The 17,652-nt window shown below is 46.5% G+C and overlaps 1 protein-coding gene across 1 annotated transcript in view; it reads right to left on the bottom strand.

Moving 5' to 3' along the window:
- Nucleotides 1-17,652, bottom strand: part of ATP8A2 (ATPase phospholipid transporting 8A2) — a 526,430-nt gene that overhangs the window by 399,071 nt on the left and 109,707 nt on the right. The window contains exons 3-7 of the mRNA XM_082859361.1: nucleotides 8,123-8,222; nucleotides 7,554-7,652; nucleotides 6,599-6,644; nucleotides 5,518-5,558; nucleotides 1,076-1,149 (exon numbers count right to left, since the gene is read on the bottom strand). Of these exons, the coding sequence (XP_082715487.1) occupies nucleotides 1,076-1,149; nucleotides 5,518-5,558; nucleotides 6,599-6,644; nucleotides 7,554-7,652; nucleotides 8,123-8,222 (360 nt within the window). The remainder of the gene's footprint in view (nucleotides 1-1,075; nucleotides 1,150-5,517; nucleotides 5,559-6,598; nucleotides 6,645-7,553; nucleotides 7,653-8,122; nucleotides 8,223-17,652) is intronic.

Below are 17,652 nucleotides of genomic sequence, written 5' to 3'. Positions count from 1 at the left end.
GTCATGTGCTCAACGGGCCACTCGGGACAAACACCAGGGAACCTGGAAAATGGGATGTTACCTCAGGCAATCCTTATTCAAAGCTGGCTTTCTGAGGGTCACACCCAAAACTCATAACCCAAACGATCTCAAGTGATCAACGTTTTACTATTTCTGAGAGTTTCTCTGTTACTAATCAATAGGGACAAACATGAATCCTGCCCCATGTATATGGGGCCTTTCCCCCTCTACAGGCCTGGGGTCCTTTTATTAAACCTTTTATCTCAAGCAGAAAATTTGTGCTAAGCCCTGAAATCTGACAAAATAAGTGATTTAGTCCCATAAAAGAGAGTCTGCCTGCACTCAAACACATGCGGTGGGAGATCTGATGCCCAGTAGCACATCAGTACAGGGAGGTTTAGTCCTGGCATCGTCTAATTTAATCTTGCGCTCAAACAGAAGTTTATTCTTATCCTGATTCTGGCTTTCCTTCTTTGATATATACTTTTACGTATCATCCAAGGATAAGTCAAGGACTGTGTTGTTTATCGTTTACACCATTTGGTGATGAAACCTCTGTAGCACAAAATTACCTATAAAACATGGCAATGGTGCCTAGACAGAAAGGGGGCAAAATACGGACCATCTACAAGTCACGTGCACACTGAGAAATGCCTGTGGCTCTCTGAACTACCGTAAGGGGAGGCATTCGATTCTGCGGAGAAGGCTGCTGGCTGGACCCACCAGAGCCGCTCCTGAAGTTTCAGACACGCTGTGACCTGGATGCTACCGAACAAATCACTCCACTGCTCTGGAATGTGTCCCCACAAACGAGGAATAGCCCAGAACAGCCACGAGATGAAAGTGAATCCATAAATATAAAAAGACGTCAGAAAAAAAAGTACAAAGAAATGAATGGGAGAAAGAAAACTCAGCGTTAAGGCAAAAAAATGCAAAGGAGTAAAGGGAGAAAACGTGGGGGAGAGGGTGGGGACCCAGAGGGTGCACGGACGGTAGCTGGAGGTTTCTGCAGGCACTAGGTAACACTCCATTGTTCTCAACGCCGATTTCAAAACCATGCCACGAGCCACCTGACCTGGAGGACAGCAGGACCACATCTGCGGGAAGACACTGCCCGTTGACGACCTTCACGATGTCTCCCACGGCTACCTAGAACACAAGAACAAGGACCGAGAAACATGAGAGACAGGAAAGTGCAAATGGTGATAAAAGTGGTTAAACATCGGGAGAAAAAAATTACTGTATAAGTGTGCCGTGAAGTTTAAGGCAGAGAAGCTCAAATTCTTTTCCTCGACAAGAATAAAAGGAACATTTCAATACAGACAAAAGGCAACACTGCCTTTCTGCAATGATGCCGAACGAAGAAGAAAAAAAAGGAGGAGAAAAAAGATGAGTCAAAACAACCATCAGGTTTCACTTTCTCACTGGCTTACAGATACATGCACATCTATCCCCACAGCTGTGGGCAGCAGGGTAAGCGGTTAAGTGCACAGCTCGAGAGCCTGCCTGGACGCCTGGGTCAAATCCCCCGTGGGACCCGTTCCTAGTGCACATAAACCTTGAGCAACTCATGCAAACTCTGGCGCCCCACTTTTCCCATCTGTCCAACGAGGTCATCAGCACATATTTCATGGGGTTATTGTGGGGATCAACTGAGTTAACACAGGCAAATTTCTTCTGTTTCACATCTGGGGAAACTGAGATACAAAGTGAAATACTGGGTCATGGTCACAAAACCAGTGAGTGTTAGAGCCAGGACTCAAAACCAAGCCATCGGGCTGGAAGCCCAGTGGTCTGATTAAAAGGTACTACTAAATTCATGCAGGAACAATGCATCTCAAAGGTCCCCTGGAAATACTCCACATGAAAGAGATTCGTGTGGCCTCAAGAAATTGCCAGAAAAGAATCACAGAAGCCCCCAAGCCACGGAAACAGGTGTTCGTCTGCAGGGCACAAGCCCACGGCCAAGGGCCCACAGGGCCTTTAAATCACAGACACACCAGGCTGGAGAGGACATGTGCTTTCAAGCCAGGTAGGCCCAGGCTCAGATCTGAGCTTCACAGACACACATGAACTCACAGAGCCTGGCAGGCAGGCTCTCCACCTCCTTGAACTCCAGTGTCCTCACTTATAAAATGGGAAACGCCACCACTGACCTTGCAGGGTTGTTGCAATGAGTAAGGAGGGATATGCCAGCACCAGACGTGAAGCAGGCACGGCTACGTGTTAGCCTTGAGCGTAACCAAATGGGCACCATGAGTGTGAGAGTGAGGATGGTGGAGTTCTCTGACAGCACAAGCAAGGCTGTTCCTGGTATATAATTTCAAAACTCAAAGTCTAACTGAGCAGGGCCCTATGGGGCCTTCCCAGGACAAACCTCTCCCCCACATCCTCTGCTTTAGCTCCTGGCTGAAGTACCTAGATAACAGCATGTGATGCACACTTCCTGGGTCGTTTTACAGATGTTAAAACCCCCACAAAAGAGGAGAAATTAACTACCTGATGACCATGAGCACATAGCCCCCAGACCTGCTGGCACCTAAGGATGATAACGTTAAACCTGTGACACCACCCTGTTACTACCATCAACCAATCACAGAACTGTGCACAAGCTGACCACCTACCCTGGGATGCCCCTCCCTCACCTGGCCTTTAAAGATGCTTTGCTGAAACCCTTTGGGGAGTTTGGGTGTTTTGAGCACTAGCCACCTGGACTCCTTGCTTGGCACCTGCAATAAAGACTGCACTTCCCAGCACCGCTTACTGAAGAGGCTGTCCTTTCTCCATTGTATGTTCTTGCCTCCTTTGTCGTAAATTAGGTGTCATAAATATGTGTGTGTGTTTATCTCTGGGCATTCTATCCTGTACCATTGATCTATATTTCTGTTTTTGTGCCAGTACCGTACCATCTTGATTACTGTAGCTTTGTGGTATAGTTTGAAGTTGGGGAGCCTGATTCCTCCAACTGCATTTTTCTTTCTCAAGATTGCTTTGGCTCTTTGGGGTCTTTTGTGTTTCTATACGAATTTTAAAATGTTTTGTTCTAATTCTGTGAAGAATGCTAATGGAATATTACTCAGCCATAAAAAGGAACGAAATTGAGTTATTTGTAGTGAGGTGGATGGACCTAGAGTCTGTCATACAGAGTGAAGTAAGTCAGAAAGAGAAAAACAAATACCGTATGCTAACACACATATATGGAATCTAAAAAAAAAAAATAGTACTGATGAACCTAGTTGCAGGGCAGGAACAAAGATGTAGACGTAGAGAATAGACTTGAGGACATGGGGTGGGAGGGGGAAGCTGGGGCGAAGTGAGAGTAGCATCGACATATATACACTACCGAATGTAAAATAGTCAGCTAGTGGGAAGCAGCAGCATAGCACAGGGAGATCAGCTCTGTGCTTTGTGACCACCTAGAGGGGTGGGATAGGGAGGGTCGGAGGGAGGCTCAAGAGGGAGGGGATATGGGGACATACGTATGCATATGGCTGATTCACTTTGGTGTGCAACAGAAACACAGTATTGTGAAGCAATTATACTCCAATAAAGATTAAAAAATAATAATAAAATAAAGCACATGCATATACCTATTCAGAAATCTAAAAAAAAAAGACTGCACTTCCCTTCACCACGACCCCGTGTCAGCAGATTGGCTCTACTGCAGGCGGGCAAGCGGACTCACGTTTGGTTCAGTAACAAAAAGGCACTACGCTTTCTGTTTCCTATTCTAACCCATGTTACTCATCTCTTTGAAATCAAGAATTGTAAAAAAAAAACAAAACAACCCACTGCATCTTACAATCCAGGAAAACGGCCTGACAGGTGACTGTGTTTAATATTTTATCAGGACAAAGGAATGATGCTAAAAGTCATCCTGTTAGTGCCTTGATTTGCTTATCAAAGTGTGTGGGTAAGTCTAAGGAATCGGGCTCAGCATCAAGAAGGGTGGTAAACATTACATTTCAGAGCCTCTGTACATCTGAAGTTCGTGTCCAGCTTAAAGGCAAAAGAAAGGCAGGGGCCATGCTTAATTCTTATCTGCATCCCCAGCGCCTAACACTGCCTCTGGCACATACTAAGAGCTCCATTTAAAACAACAAAATCCATTTTTAACTGAAATAAAAATGCAGGTGGCAGAACATAACAGGTATTTGGTTGATGGGTTGGTTTTTGTCTCTCCAAATGTGTGTAGGAAACAGTAATGAGCTTTAGGGGTCTGGAGCCATCCACTCCTAGATCCAGAATTCTGAGATCATCACTCCATTTTCTACTGTTTCGAGGAGTGTCAACAGCCCAAATTCAAATAATCCTCCACTCCTGCCAGTATGAGCGCCTTCCTGGGGAGGGGAGTGGCAACAGGAACATCAGGGAGAGAGGCCACTCCTAAGTGCCGTGGGAGTTCTCAAGTTCCCATGGCACGCTAGGAGCATTGCTACCATCTGTGAAGGCAAGAAACTCCAAGCACCTGACCGAGAACCACCACACTTCCCAGTGAGAGTGAGGTCAATTAATATTTACAACACAGGGCTTCCGGATGGCTACCCAGGTTAAGGTGTTGCCACAAAACACTACCGAGGGGCTTAATGGATCTCCTGTAACAAAGTAAAAAGAAAATGACAGCCAAAAGGAAGGATGCTGTTACCACATCACAGGCATCCTGCAGACTCCCAAGGTCATAGAGGCGTTTTAAAACATTTTATTAAATATTTAGCAAGAGATACTATTATATGTTACTCTTCTAAAATGTAGTTTTCTTCTGAAATCATGTTAATCAGCTTTGAGTCTTGGAGGCATGAGAGTCACCCTCCAAAAACATCTTGTGACCATTAAGTTCCAGCCACAACAGAGACTCACTGAAAAAGCTAATTTTAGTAGCCAGAGAACACCCAGGTGGCACGGGATATTTCTTCTCAATCTTCTATTTATCACTAGTAACAACCAAATCGCCACGCCGTTCTCAAACCCCGCCGACCCCATAACTCCAGCGAGGCAAACACTCCTTGCTCTTGTAAAGCTAAAAGCAGCAACTTTCAGCCTCAGAACCCACCCAGGATGGTTCCCAGCCCCCAGTCTACCACTTCTTATATTTAGGGCTAATTATAAACCCAAACTCTTTCCACCAAAAATGTCAGAAGTGAGAATTTCAAAAGTTAAAAAAAAAAAGTCTTTAAAAGAGTGCATTGAGATAAAGAGAACAACAGAAGACCAGGGGAAAACGCTTCTTTACCTGGATTCAGAAACTAGAAAATGATTTGAAATTTCAGAAATATCCATCAGGGGCAATGAATGTCCCAGCTCTGAACTGACACAGGGAATGGCTTCTAGAAGATGCAGCAACAGAGGAAACATGCACCCGTTCTAGGAAAGCCTCAGGGAAAAACCACACTGCACCACTTACATGACATGGACATGGCTTGTGTCTTAACACAAACTTTATACCAAAATCAACACTAGCAATGAATTACAGGTCTCCAAACCAGTACTTTCTGGCATATCTTTAAAATTTGTTATTACCTCTTTCCACATAATGGTATGCCACATACCATTCCTTAACACTGCAAAAGAAAAACAGAACAAGTATCGGTTAATACTGATGATAATCAACATAAAATCAGCTTTCCAAAATCCAAAAGGCTCCTTTTAAAATTCCACTGATTAATTCCAACATACCATATCCTTAGACATAAACGTATAACATCATCACTGCCCAAAACAGAGCCCCAACTAGGTACTTATGTACCATATAGAGAGGAACGCATATACATAAATATTCATGTTTGCAAATAAGTTACATCTATTCATATTTAGCCCATATGAAGAAAACAATCACCTTGCATTTACAAGATTCACCAAAACACACACACTGGCATAAACACACCGCACCCCCCCTGCATTAACACAGAGCTACCGTTCTAGAAATGCAACAATAAGCAGATAGAGGTCGGGGGCAATTATAAACCAAGGCTATGAACGCTTTGACTTTTATGGACATAAAATATGTCTAGCTCCTGAAAATTAAAACCTTTTCTAAAACTCTAAAATACACAAATCCTCTTCAGATTTTAATTACCAGGACTCACCTTTTGTTGGATTTGTTTGTCATTTTGCTATTTTTAAAGTATCTTATAGATTTCCCTCAATTATTTATTTATTTATTTTTGGCTGCCTTTGGTCTTCGTTGCCGCGCGCAGGCTTTCTCTAGTTGCGGCAAGCGGGGGCTACTCTTTGTTGCGGTGCGTGGGCTTCTCATCGTGGTGGCTTCTCTTGTTGCAGAGCACGGGCTCTACGCACGCGGGCTTCAGTAGTTGTGGCACGTGGACTCAGTAGTTGTGGCACGCGGGCTCTGGCGTGCAGGCTCAGTAGTTATGGCGCACGGGCTTAGTTGCTCCGTGGCGTGTGGGATCTTCCAAGACCAGGGCTCGAACCCGTGGTCCCCTGCATTGGCAGGCGGATTCTTAAGCACTGCGCCACCAGGGAAGTCCAAGATTTCCCTCAATTTATCTCAACACCATTAACTACTTATTTAAAATTCCTTAACTGCAAGTCTTCTTCTTAAGTTTTCTAGTGGAAAAAATGAGTCAGCCTGGGGTCTTACCTATCGTTTTCTTTTTGTTAACTGCATTGTCTGCCTTATGTCGCTTCTGTTACAGAAAGAAAAAAAGGTGTTAGTTTCAAAAGTTCCTGATGAATAACTGAAACAGCGAACAGTAAGATCCAGCAAAAAACAAGACAAGGAAACCAACGGGCAGCTACACTAACGTCTGAAAGTTCAGTTCAATGGTCGTGATCCAGCGCCACTCGCGAAATTCAGAGACTAACACCGTACATGTAGATGTGGTTTAAATGCTTGTATTTTGGTTACAGCAAGGAAAAAACACTTGGAAGCATAAAACTTTCTACTCCTTGATTGTTTTAGATCGAACTAAAAGAATTATTCTATAAGATAAACTAACAACAAACAACTGAACTCATTTTATTGATAAAGAACTTTGGGGGCAAAGTACCTTTGCTTTGATTTGTACTGCATTTATTCATTTACCTATTCCCAGAAAAATGTGCATGCATGTATGAGAGAGAGGGGGAGACAGACAGAAAGGAAGGGGAGAAGGAAGAGCCTGAAAAGAGGACAGAGAGAAAACAGGAAAGAGCATGAGTATGGCTGTAGCCAATGAATTTGGAGATGCACTGAAGTTTAAGGAGGGAGGAGATTCTTGGAAAGTAACCTCAATGCTGCTACACTAGACAGCAGTTCAGTCCTCCATTTGCTACCCAGACTAGCACGCTCTCAAGGAGGATGTAAGGAACATCGGCAATAAAAATCAGAGCGGGTCCATAAACCTAACATCAGGAAATACAGATTGAACTACTTCTGTTTCACTGTATAGTTCAGACACTGTGTGTACACATTCTGTCCCCAAAAATACCATCATGAAACTTGAGAGCCTAGTTAGCCTATAGACCAACCTTTCTGTCTTAAAATATCCAAAGCAGCAAATAAGTTGTAAGTTACATTCAATAAATGTTTTTATTATCTGAAAGCAAAAACTTACAAAATCTTCTACAATCTCTTTGATGCCTGCGATTGTTAAAATAATGATCAATGGCACCAGGGTGGTATATCTTCCTGTTGGAGAAACATCTGGAATTTGCTGTAAGATAGAGAGACCAAAAGTGGGAAGTTGGCAAATTAAAATCCTCTCCAAGAAAAAGAAAATATGGCTCACACTCCTCGCTCCTCTGCAGTTCTGTTGCATTCATTTCTGTTACAAAGCGATTACCTTATTTTAAGAGCTAGCTAAGTCCATTACCTATTTTTAAAATTCTACCCAACGTCGTTTTGTGTTTGGATCAGAAAAGAGGGTTAGAAGTCGGATCCCGCAGTCTTCTTTCAGTGCCTCTTTTCGTAACTGCAATTATCCTTAAGCAAAGAAGGACATACCTAAAGAAGTCTCCCTTTATGCAAAGATCCCAGTTGTTCAAGCAAACAGTAATTGGATGAAGGAGGCACATTTCATTCAAGTCTGATGACCCTTTCTCGGTTAAGTGACCTTTTTAGCAAGATCTTACTTCGCATACAATTAAGGCTATGAATTTTAAGTAAATTTTTAAAAAATGTCACCTGTAATAAGGCAATGAAGAGGAAGAAGGCATTGGCAGCTCTCCTGATCTGCTCGTACAAGAATCGAGGTAGAAACGTCAACACGCTGTACTTGGCCGTACTGTGAGGACAAAGGAAAACGCTGCTATCAGTTATGGATGTAAATTCTAAAACACAGGAAAACAAAGTTTCCAAAATTACACAAGTGATTGTAAAAACAAAATATTTCAAAACTCAGGATAAGAACATTGCTGTGCTGGCCCTCTCCGTCTTGTAAAAAGACACCTTTCCTAAGAAAATCTTCTAATGGGATCTCTGTTTTCAAACTTTGATACATACGTGTTCATTTAGTGACACACGGTGTAACCAGGGAAATGTACCCACCTTCTAGGAGCCTTGTGCTATGAACACACTAAGCGTATAAACGATGTCTGTATAGATAAAGATACGTATCAAAGATCACAAAACAGAAAGAGGCACATGTTCCCAAAGCAGTAATATATGAACACAGAGAGAGGTGAAGCATCTGCCTAGTAACGCACACAAACCAAGGTAGAACTGTTACCCCAGGATTGCTGAGTCACTACAGTTCTTATCACAAAGCCGCTGATTCAACGTAGAACGTCCACTCTATCAAGCACGCCCTGGTAACGGGCGTGTGGTTGACAGTTCAATGTGTCCCTCTGGACGCTCAACACAGACATTTTATGCTCAGCCACACCTGAATGAACCCCCCTTCCACACATCCTTCATTCAGCCACCTTCACTCACACTCCGCTTCCATGTGAGACATCCTCTCCTTCCACGCCGTGTCTCCAGGACTAATCTTGCCCTCCCATGAAGTGTGGTCCAACTCGCAAAGGCTCTTCTTCCTCCAAGTCACAGGGTGATGTTTACCCCTCCGTAATATAGTCTCTGCTTTGCTTTGTATTATATTTATGTACCCCCAGAATAGATTCTTGGAACAGTACGAATGTTTACTTTGTTAAAAAAACAAACAACAGACCCAAAATGGAGTCACTTGTGCTCAGCCCACATCATCAGACTGAGACTCGATGCCTGACCTAATTGCAGCTTCAGCCTGTTCCAGGAATCTAATCTTAACCAGTCAGTCTGGAATCACCTGGTCAGCACTAGGGAGGTTATCAACCTGATACACCCCAAAGGAATGTGACTTTGCCCCAAACAATTGACTCTTAGCTAGTAACTTCCTTGTCCCACTGTTTTTTACCTATAAAAGTCTTCCACTTTGCACAACTCCTCAGAGCTACTGTATCTGCTCGATGGGATACTGCCGAACTCATAAATCACTGAATAAAGGCAATGAGATCTTTAAAATTTACTCACCTGATTTTTTTTTTTAAACAACTTCGACTTTGTATGTTCCTAGCACATAGCAGATAATCAACGAACAGTGCGATAATGGAAAGGCATAAACTGGGGACCTGAGGGATAAAACGAACCATACCTCCTTTAGCTGCTCAAAGCCTCATCCATAAAAATACCTGCCGAGTCTGAGCTCACCTTCTGAAGCCACCTCTTACCTGAAGTACAGTCTTGGGAGATTTTCTGGGTTTAAAATACACATTAGTTAGAAGCACCAAAGAGAAGAGCCAGGCGCTCAGAAGACAGAGCACCTGAGGCACATGTACTTCTCTAACACCTGACGGTGACCAAACCTGGAGTGACCGAATGAAATGCCAAAACTGACAGCTCGGGCTTCCCTGGGGGTGCAGTGGTTAAGAATCCACCTCCCAATGCAGGGGACACGGGTTTGAGCCCTGGTCCGGGAAGATCCCACATGCCGTGGAGCAACTAAGCCCGTGCGCCATAACTACTGAGCCTGTGCTCTAGAGCCCGCGACCCACAACTACTGAGCCCATGAGCCACAACTACTGAAGCCCACGTGCCTAGAGCCCGTGCTCCGCAACCATAGAAGCCACGGCAATGAGAAGGCCGTGCACCGCAATGAAGAGTAGCCCCCTGCTCGCCGCAACTAGAGAAAACCGCACACAGCAACGAAGAACCAAAGCAGCCTAAATAAATAAATAAAATAAATTTATTTTTTAAAAAACTGACAACTCAAAACACACAGCAGCCTGAGGCCATATGATGGGGGTGGTGGGGAAGGAATGGGATGGGATGGGAGAGCTCCATGTACCATTTGTGGCCACTGCTGCAGGGAAGATCTGGCGTCACAGCCTGGTGTTTTGCAATACACAATGATTAAGAGTCATCCTTAAGACAGAATTATTTCTAGCCTTCTTCTGAAGGCGCTGTGATACTGTGATTTATTACAAGAAACATATTTGGTCTTCATCCCAGTTACTGGCACAGAGCTCCTAAAACCTTTGGGATTTCTGTTGTGTTGAGAGCGATAAAGGTATCTTTTGTTATGTCAATGAGGTGACTCATGGAAAGTCCCTAGGTAACCTAAGGATGGGGGCTGGATGCCAGGGGAACCAACCACATGATTGGAGGGTTGAAACTTTCAGTCCCACCCCCTCCTAAGAGAAAAGAGGGGCTGGAGATTTCAATCGCCGACAGCCAATGATTCTATCAATCACGTGTCTGCAATGAAGCCTCCATAAAAAACCAGAAGGACAGGTTTGGAGAACTGAAGACCCAAGGGAAGATCTGATGTTGCCATTTACCTCTATAGACCATCTGCCGGCAGAATTCCTTCTTCCTCAGGGAGGTCAGTCTCTGTTCATTCAGGCCTTCACCTGATGGACGAGGCCCACCCACATTACGGTGGGCAATGTGCTTTACTCAAAGCCCACCAGTTTATCCATAAATGTTAACCTCATCCAAAAGGTACCTTAAGAGAAACACCTAGAATAACATTTGACCAAATGTCCAGGCGCCCTGGCCCAGCCAAACTGACACATAAGATTAACCACTGCACGCATATCCCGATTCAGTGGGTCTGAAATGGGTCTGAGATTCTGCATTTCTAATGAGCTCCCAGGTGCTGGTCTGAGAACCACACTGAGTGGCAGCTACCCCTGAGGAGGTGGATGTGTTCAAGTCACCCATCTGAGTTCCACCCAGCTGAACAGGATACAATGTAACTGGATTCCCTGGGGGAAAGAAAATTGACAGGATGAAAGGGGTGCATGAAGAGCTTCCCAGCAGAAGAGTTTGTTCACCAGCTGAATTCGTTACCCCAGAAGATTCCCCCTCAAACTGCACGTGTCAGCCTCCCTGACGGCCCGGCCAGGCATTGGCTGCAAGCATATCTCAGGCGTTTAGTGAGTCTGTAGGGCCTGGGGCACGGGGAGAAATCACCAGGAGAAAACAGGACTGTTTCCCATGGTTCACCCAGCTTCCCTCTAAGTATCTGTTAGATCAGTGTTTCCCGAAATCAGGTGACATGAAGAATGACCAGGGGCTTGTCAAAATTCCATCCATCCATCCCTCCTTCCACAGGTATTTACTGAGCCTTATCTATGTGCCAGGCACCGTGCCCAGCACTGTGGGGAATCAAAGGGTCACAAAAGCATTATCGCAAGGGAATTACATTCTAGAGACAAAACGACACTTTAAAACCAAATAAAATATGCGGCAGGATAGATAGTGAAGAATACCGTGGAGGAAAACAGACCAGGGATGGAGGACACAGCAGAGGACACTGCAGGGTGAGGGGGGCGGGAGCAGGGGAAGAAGTTATTTTCGACAGTGATCAGGGAATGTGTCACTTAGAAGGTGACCTGTGAGCAAAGGCCTAAGGGAGGTGACGAAGCAGGAACCAGCCACGTGGATGCAGAGAAGAAATCTGCAGAGAGACGGAACAGCGCGCACAAAAACGCTGAGAGGGAGGGCAGCCGCCGTCCTCCTGCTGCAGGGGCAGGGAGGGGACCGGGGGGCGGGGCGATGGGGCTGACTCAGGCCCTGCAGCTCATGTCCCCACTGGCCTTTCTGTCTTCAGGAGACAGGAAGTCTCTGCAGGATTCCGAGGATAAGACAAGGTCTGACGACAAGGCCAACCTGCAAACCTCTCTCCGGGCCCCTGACCCAGCAGGGAAGGAACCTGGCTACGTGTGTGGTGGGCACGTTCCTCGTGGAAAACTCTTAGGAGCTGGCGAGTAAGGGAAACAAGCATCAGAAGACAGGGCCTGGAGACACGTGGGTCAGGGGCTCCCTCCTGTCACAACAAAAGCACTTCCAGAATCTGACCTCCGGAGAGCAGCCCCGGAACCCGGGGTGATGCCTGAGTGCAATTTTCCAGCCGGGAGAAGAAATCCAAGTTGACGGCTGTCCTCCAAAGGCAAATCTGACAATGCAGGAGCTGCTCAAAGACTAACTTCTCTGGACCACAAGCTCCGGAAACCCAGCAACCAAACTAGCTTAACACGCTCCTTCCAGATGTGAACAGTAACCCACACTGGGGTGTCTTCCTTCTCTGGCCTCACGTGGACAAATACATTTCTCGTACGTGCCCAAGGTAGCCTCAGCATTCAGTGTTTACTGGAAGACCGGGGGGCCCCTTAAACCCCTTCACAGAAGCTGACTCTGTGAGCTGACCAGTGGCTCCATGACCCTGTTCTGGGAACCCTCCCTCTCCCAGCTCCCTGCAGGAGACCTTCCACCTTTCTGCTCTCACATGTTCGCTCAGCAAGGAGTTCCGGATTACTGAAGGTAAAAGACACGGCCTAAGACGGCCATTCATGTCCTCATAAACAGCTTCATTCATTTATCCCTTAAGAGTACATTACACACCAACCCCTAAGAGCGAGCCATGAGACCAGTACATACAAAGCCCCCGGGGGACCCCCTGCCACTCCCGTTGACAACGGGCCTCACCGCACACCTGGGACTCGCCCAGGAGGACGTGCCGACAGACAGCCCGCCGCGGACAGGTCCTCTCCCCTGCTGTGGACTCCTGACGCATTGTCAGTCGCCCCTCCCAAATTATATTCTGGAAACCTTGAACGCAAAACTCCCTGATCACCAGGGCCCGTCCACTGTCAAGATAGGCCCACGTCACTAGAAGGTTTTACTTCATTTTACTGAGCTACTGAAATTTCACCAGTTACAAAGAACAGACTAATAAGCTCATTTCTAAACGTGGACGTGTTTATTTTCAACACTTTTCCGGTTTCTTTGTCTACAACTGGAAAAGATGTGCTAAATACTGCCTGGCCTCATAACCTGTTCCCAGAATGCAGTCACTGGACCTGGACCAGTACTGAGAGTGCTGTAATTACTCACAGCCCTTCATCACAGACCGTGCGGGCTGAAAAATCAGCCTGTTCTTTACAATACACATCCAATGAGAAAAATGGGTTGAGGCCTAATCGATCAGCTTATAAATATACCTTTGAACATAAGTTCAGAAATTAGACACCCCTGTAATTCCCATTAAACAGCATGAGTGTCCTGTTCCTATCACATTTCTAATTTGGTGTTTTTTACTCAATACATTATTCAATGAATAGCTTTGGACACAAGGCAATTTATCTCACATAGAAATGCGGGCTGAAAAGAAGATAACGGAGAGAAGGCAACATTTTGAGCACGGAGCTCGCTGCCAGGCGAATCTTTCGGTGAAGAAAACTCCTAGGCAAGCAGTTCTGAAGGCCAGACATTAGACATGCCTACGGCTAACATCTTTAAACATGGCACCGTGGAAGAGTAGGTTTGATTCGTTTGCTTTACGAGAAAACTTGGGAACTTTCTGCTATAAAATCAGAAGAAAAGGAGTTTGAGACTCTGACTCCATTTTACATGGCAAATCTCAAAGGATCCCTTTCCATGGGATTTCCCATCTTCAGTAAAAAGATACAGCAAATACCTCTTATGAAACTACCTGGCCTAAAGGCAGACGGGTACAGAAGGAGTCACGGTTCCGGCCCAATCCCACCACTGCCACCAAAGAAAAGCACTATGGGTCAGTCTATTGAATTACAACACCGTTGGCCCTTCACTGAGAATTCAGTCTATCCTTTCCAAACCCAGAGAAACAAGCCCTAACGACAGGGAAGGAGTAAGGCTGCCCTGGAAGTCAAAGGTGTGACATGACTCTGAAAATCAGTTACGGAAGCAGAAGCGCTCAAATCCACCCTGCAGGTCTCTGCCCTCAGTCACAGAGGCGGTGTCGCTGCTGGTCGCAAAGGGAGGTCACCGTGACTGTCCAAGAGGTCACTCCCAAGCAGGTAGAGCCCAGGAGCTCCAACCATGAGTGACATCTACATGGGAGACCAGCAGAGGTGGAGTCAGGGTGCAGAGCTCACTGGTGTGGGACACACACAAACCTCACTTGGAGCTGAACGTAAAGCAAGTCTGTCTCTCCTTTATCATTTTATTTTTGTCTGTTTCTCACATGACTGCCAACCTTCATCCAAATGTTTAATTTTTTTTTTTTGCGGTACATGGGCCTCTCACTGTTGTGGCCTCTCCCGTTGCGGAGCACAGGCTCCGGACGCGCAGGCTCAGCGGCCATGGCTCACGGGCCCAGCCGCTCTGCGGCATGTGGGATCCTCCCGGACGGGGGCACGAACCCGTGTCCCCTGCATCGGCAGGTGGACTCCCAACCACTGCGCCACCAGGGAAGCCCCAAATGTTTGATGTTAATTACAAATTTCCTGTTGGGTTCTGTGCACTTTCCTGAATGCCGGATAAGCTAAGGATGCTGCTGGAGTTCCCAGAAGTGAGCACACCCATGGAGGCGCTGGTCAGAAACTGAACACAGAGACATGAGGGGCCTAAGTCTCTGTGTATGGGATTTGACAGCATAAAGGCCAATCTCAAGGGCACCTGGCTTCTGACTCCCCACTGTAAAATGGACCCACACATTTATCACTTCTGCCTACTCAGGCACCATTAAAATAGTAGAAAACTGTGTAAAAATATACTGCCACGTTTTTAAAATCTAGGAGCAGAATTATCAGCTAAGGAGTTTCTCCCACCCTCCCCACCCCCAAAATAGACTCCTTTCTGCTTTTGGCAAGAAAGATGTCTCCTTGCCTCTAAGATGCCTTCTGAGAATGAGCCATGGGAAAAGAGGGGCATGCAGAGGGGCCTGGGGCCTGAGGAAGGGCCCTGGGCTGTGAGGCAGGCAGCCTGACCTACCAGAGAAGACAGGTCGGCCCATTTTCAAGAGAGCACAGGGTCGCTGCATTCGTTGGGGTTCCCCAGAGAACCAGAACCAATAGGATGTATATGTACATGTATGGGCTCACACAAGTCCCAAGATCTGCACTCAGCAAGCTGTAGACCCCGGAGGGCCGACAGTGTAGCTCTAGCTCAGAGGCAGGAACAGACGACGTCCCAGCACGAAGCCTGTGAGGAAGGAACAGTTCCCTCTCGCTCAGCCCTTTGTTCTATTCAGGCCCTCACCTGATTGGACGAGGCCCACCCACACTGGGGAGGGAAATCTGCTTTACTCAGTCCATGAATCAAATGTTAACCACGTTCAAAATCACCCTCACAGAAACACCCTGAATAATGTCTGACTAAATACCCATCCAGTTGACATAAATCCACCATCACAGTCACCTATTAGGCAGGACTGACCTCGGAGAGCCTCCTGGAGAAAAAGGAGGTATCTGGGGACAAGGACACTCAGAGCAGCCAGTTTGGGGGCTCACCCCACCACAAGGACACTGGGGCTGGTGAGCAGTACTGTGAAACACCTCCTGTAGCTTAACAGTGCCGGGACCCGGCCCTGCCCTGCCCACCAGAGGGCCCAGGACCCAGCCCCGCCCACCAGCCGCGAGCAGCCTCTACACACGGCAGGGCCTGGCAACCAACCAGAAGAGGGGCCAGCTGCGCCCACCAGCACACCGACAGTAGTCAGCGCCTCCACAGCAGAAGGGCCCATGCAGCCCACATAAAGGGTACCGCTAGAGCATACAGCTCTGGTGACCAGAGGGGAGTGTCCCGCTGGTACCCACAGGGCGTCTCCCACATAAGCCCACTTCCGCAAGATCAGGAAGCATAACCAACCTACCTAATACATAGGAATAAAAGCAGAGAATGAGGCAAAATGAGGTGACAGAGGAATATGTCTCCAACACAGGAAGAAGAAACCCCAGAAGAACTAAGGGAAGTGGAGATAAAGCAATCTCCCCGAGAAAGAGTTCGAGGTAACGACCATAAAGATGCTCAAAGAACTCAGAAAGGCCTTCCCTGGTGGCGCAGTGGTTGGGAGTCCGCCTGCCAATGCAGGGGACACGGGTTCGTGCCCCGGTCCGGGAGGATCCCACATGCCGCGGAGCGGCTGGGCCCGTGAGCCACGGCCGCTGAGCCTGCGCGTCCGGAGCCTGTGCTCCGCAACGGGAGAGGCCGCGGTGGTGAGAGGCCCGCGTACCGCAAATAATAATAATAATAAAACATAACAAAAGGTTGCAAAATATACAGTGTTCTGATGGAAAAAATAAGAATTGATATGTAAAAAACAAAAATGTTCCAGGAGAAAAATGAGACAGGAAAAATAAGTTATACTAGAAAGGAGACAAACACGATATACTACTTCACTAATTCACCCTGAAGTAAGTAAGTTAAATCTTCATCTGTAAGAGAATTCAGAGAGATCTCTTCTAAACCTAACTTAGAAATACGGTGGAAACCACCAAAAGAATTAAAAACAGTGGTTGCCGTTGGTGGAACAGAACCAGAATGGGAGAGACAGGGCTGGAAGCTACTGATTTTCATGATAAGCTTCCACAGTATTGGAACTTTTAACTACCTTATGTATTATTTTAATAAATATTTTAAATAAAAATTAATAGTACCAGATGTAACTGTCAAGGGGCCATCAGTTCTTGGATGTTCAGCTAATTTCAGGAATGGTTGTACATAAGGAGCTGTTTATTAGAACATGAAATTAGGCTGAAGACCTAGTTTACTCGTACACTACTTCCCACCACAAAATGAGATAGTTACACTCATATCTGATAGTAATCCCTTCAATCACCTCCTTCCGCCAGCAGCAACTGCGCCCCGGGTCACAGATAAAAGGAAGGGAATTTTAACCTGCCCTCCATGAGTCTAACGAGAAGCAAACACCCAGAGCCTGGCCCCCAGAGTACAAAGTGTTTACACACTCGTTGCTTTGAGAAGAGCAGTCTGGCTTTCAGGACGGGAGTCTTCACCCTGTAACTCAGTCCACGGGAGAAACGAGAGTAATGTTCCTCCCCCTTAAATGGAAGTCACTTTATTCTGTAGCATTTTAGCTCTTATTCAGTTCTCTTGCTTCCTTTCATCCTCTGCTAAATTCCTAGAACATCTCTCTTCTTCTCATCAAACCACATCCTTCTCTTCTGAGCCAACAGCCCAAGGGGTCACCTTCTCTGCAAGCTTTTCTCTATTCACGTCTACCCAGTGCACAATCATTTCAACTGTGTGTGTGAGTATGAGTGTGGGCGGGGGTGAGGGGTAGGGGAGAGAGAGCAGGGAAAGCAATTCTCTCTCCTCTGACCGTTGAGCTCTAGGTTGGCCACATCAAATAAGTATTCCCTTAACCCCTGTGCTTGCCTTGCGGGTGGAGAGCCCAGAGCACACCTCAGACCAGCAGCAGCACAGCGCCCTCTGCTGGCCGGTCGTCA

The sequence above is a fragment of the Leucopleurus acutus genome, assembly GCF_964270905.1.
Source record: "Leucopleurus acutus genome assembly, chromosome: 18".
NCBI lineage: Eukaryota > Metazoa > Chordata > Mammalia > Artiodactyla > Delphinidae > Leucopleurus > Leucopleurus acutus.
The sequence above is the reverse complement of the archived record's forward strand: the minus strand, read 5'-3'. Positions and strand labels throughout refer to the sequence as shown.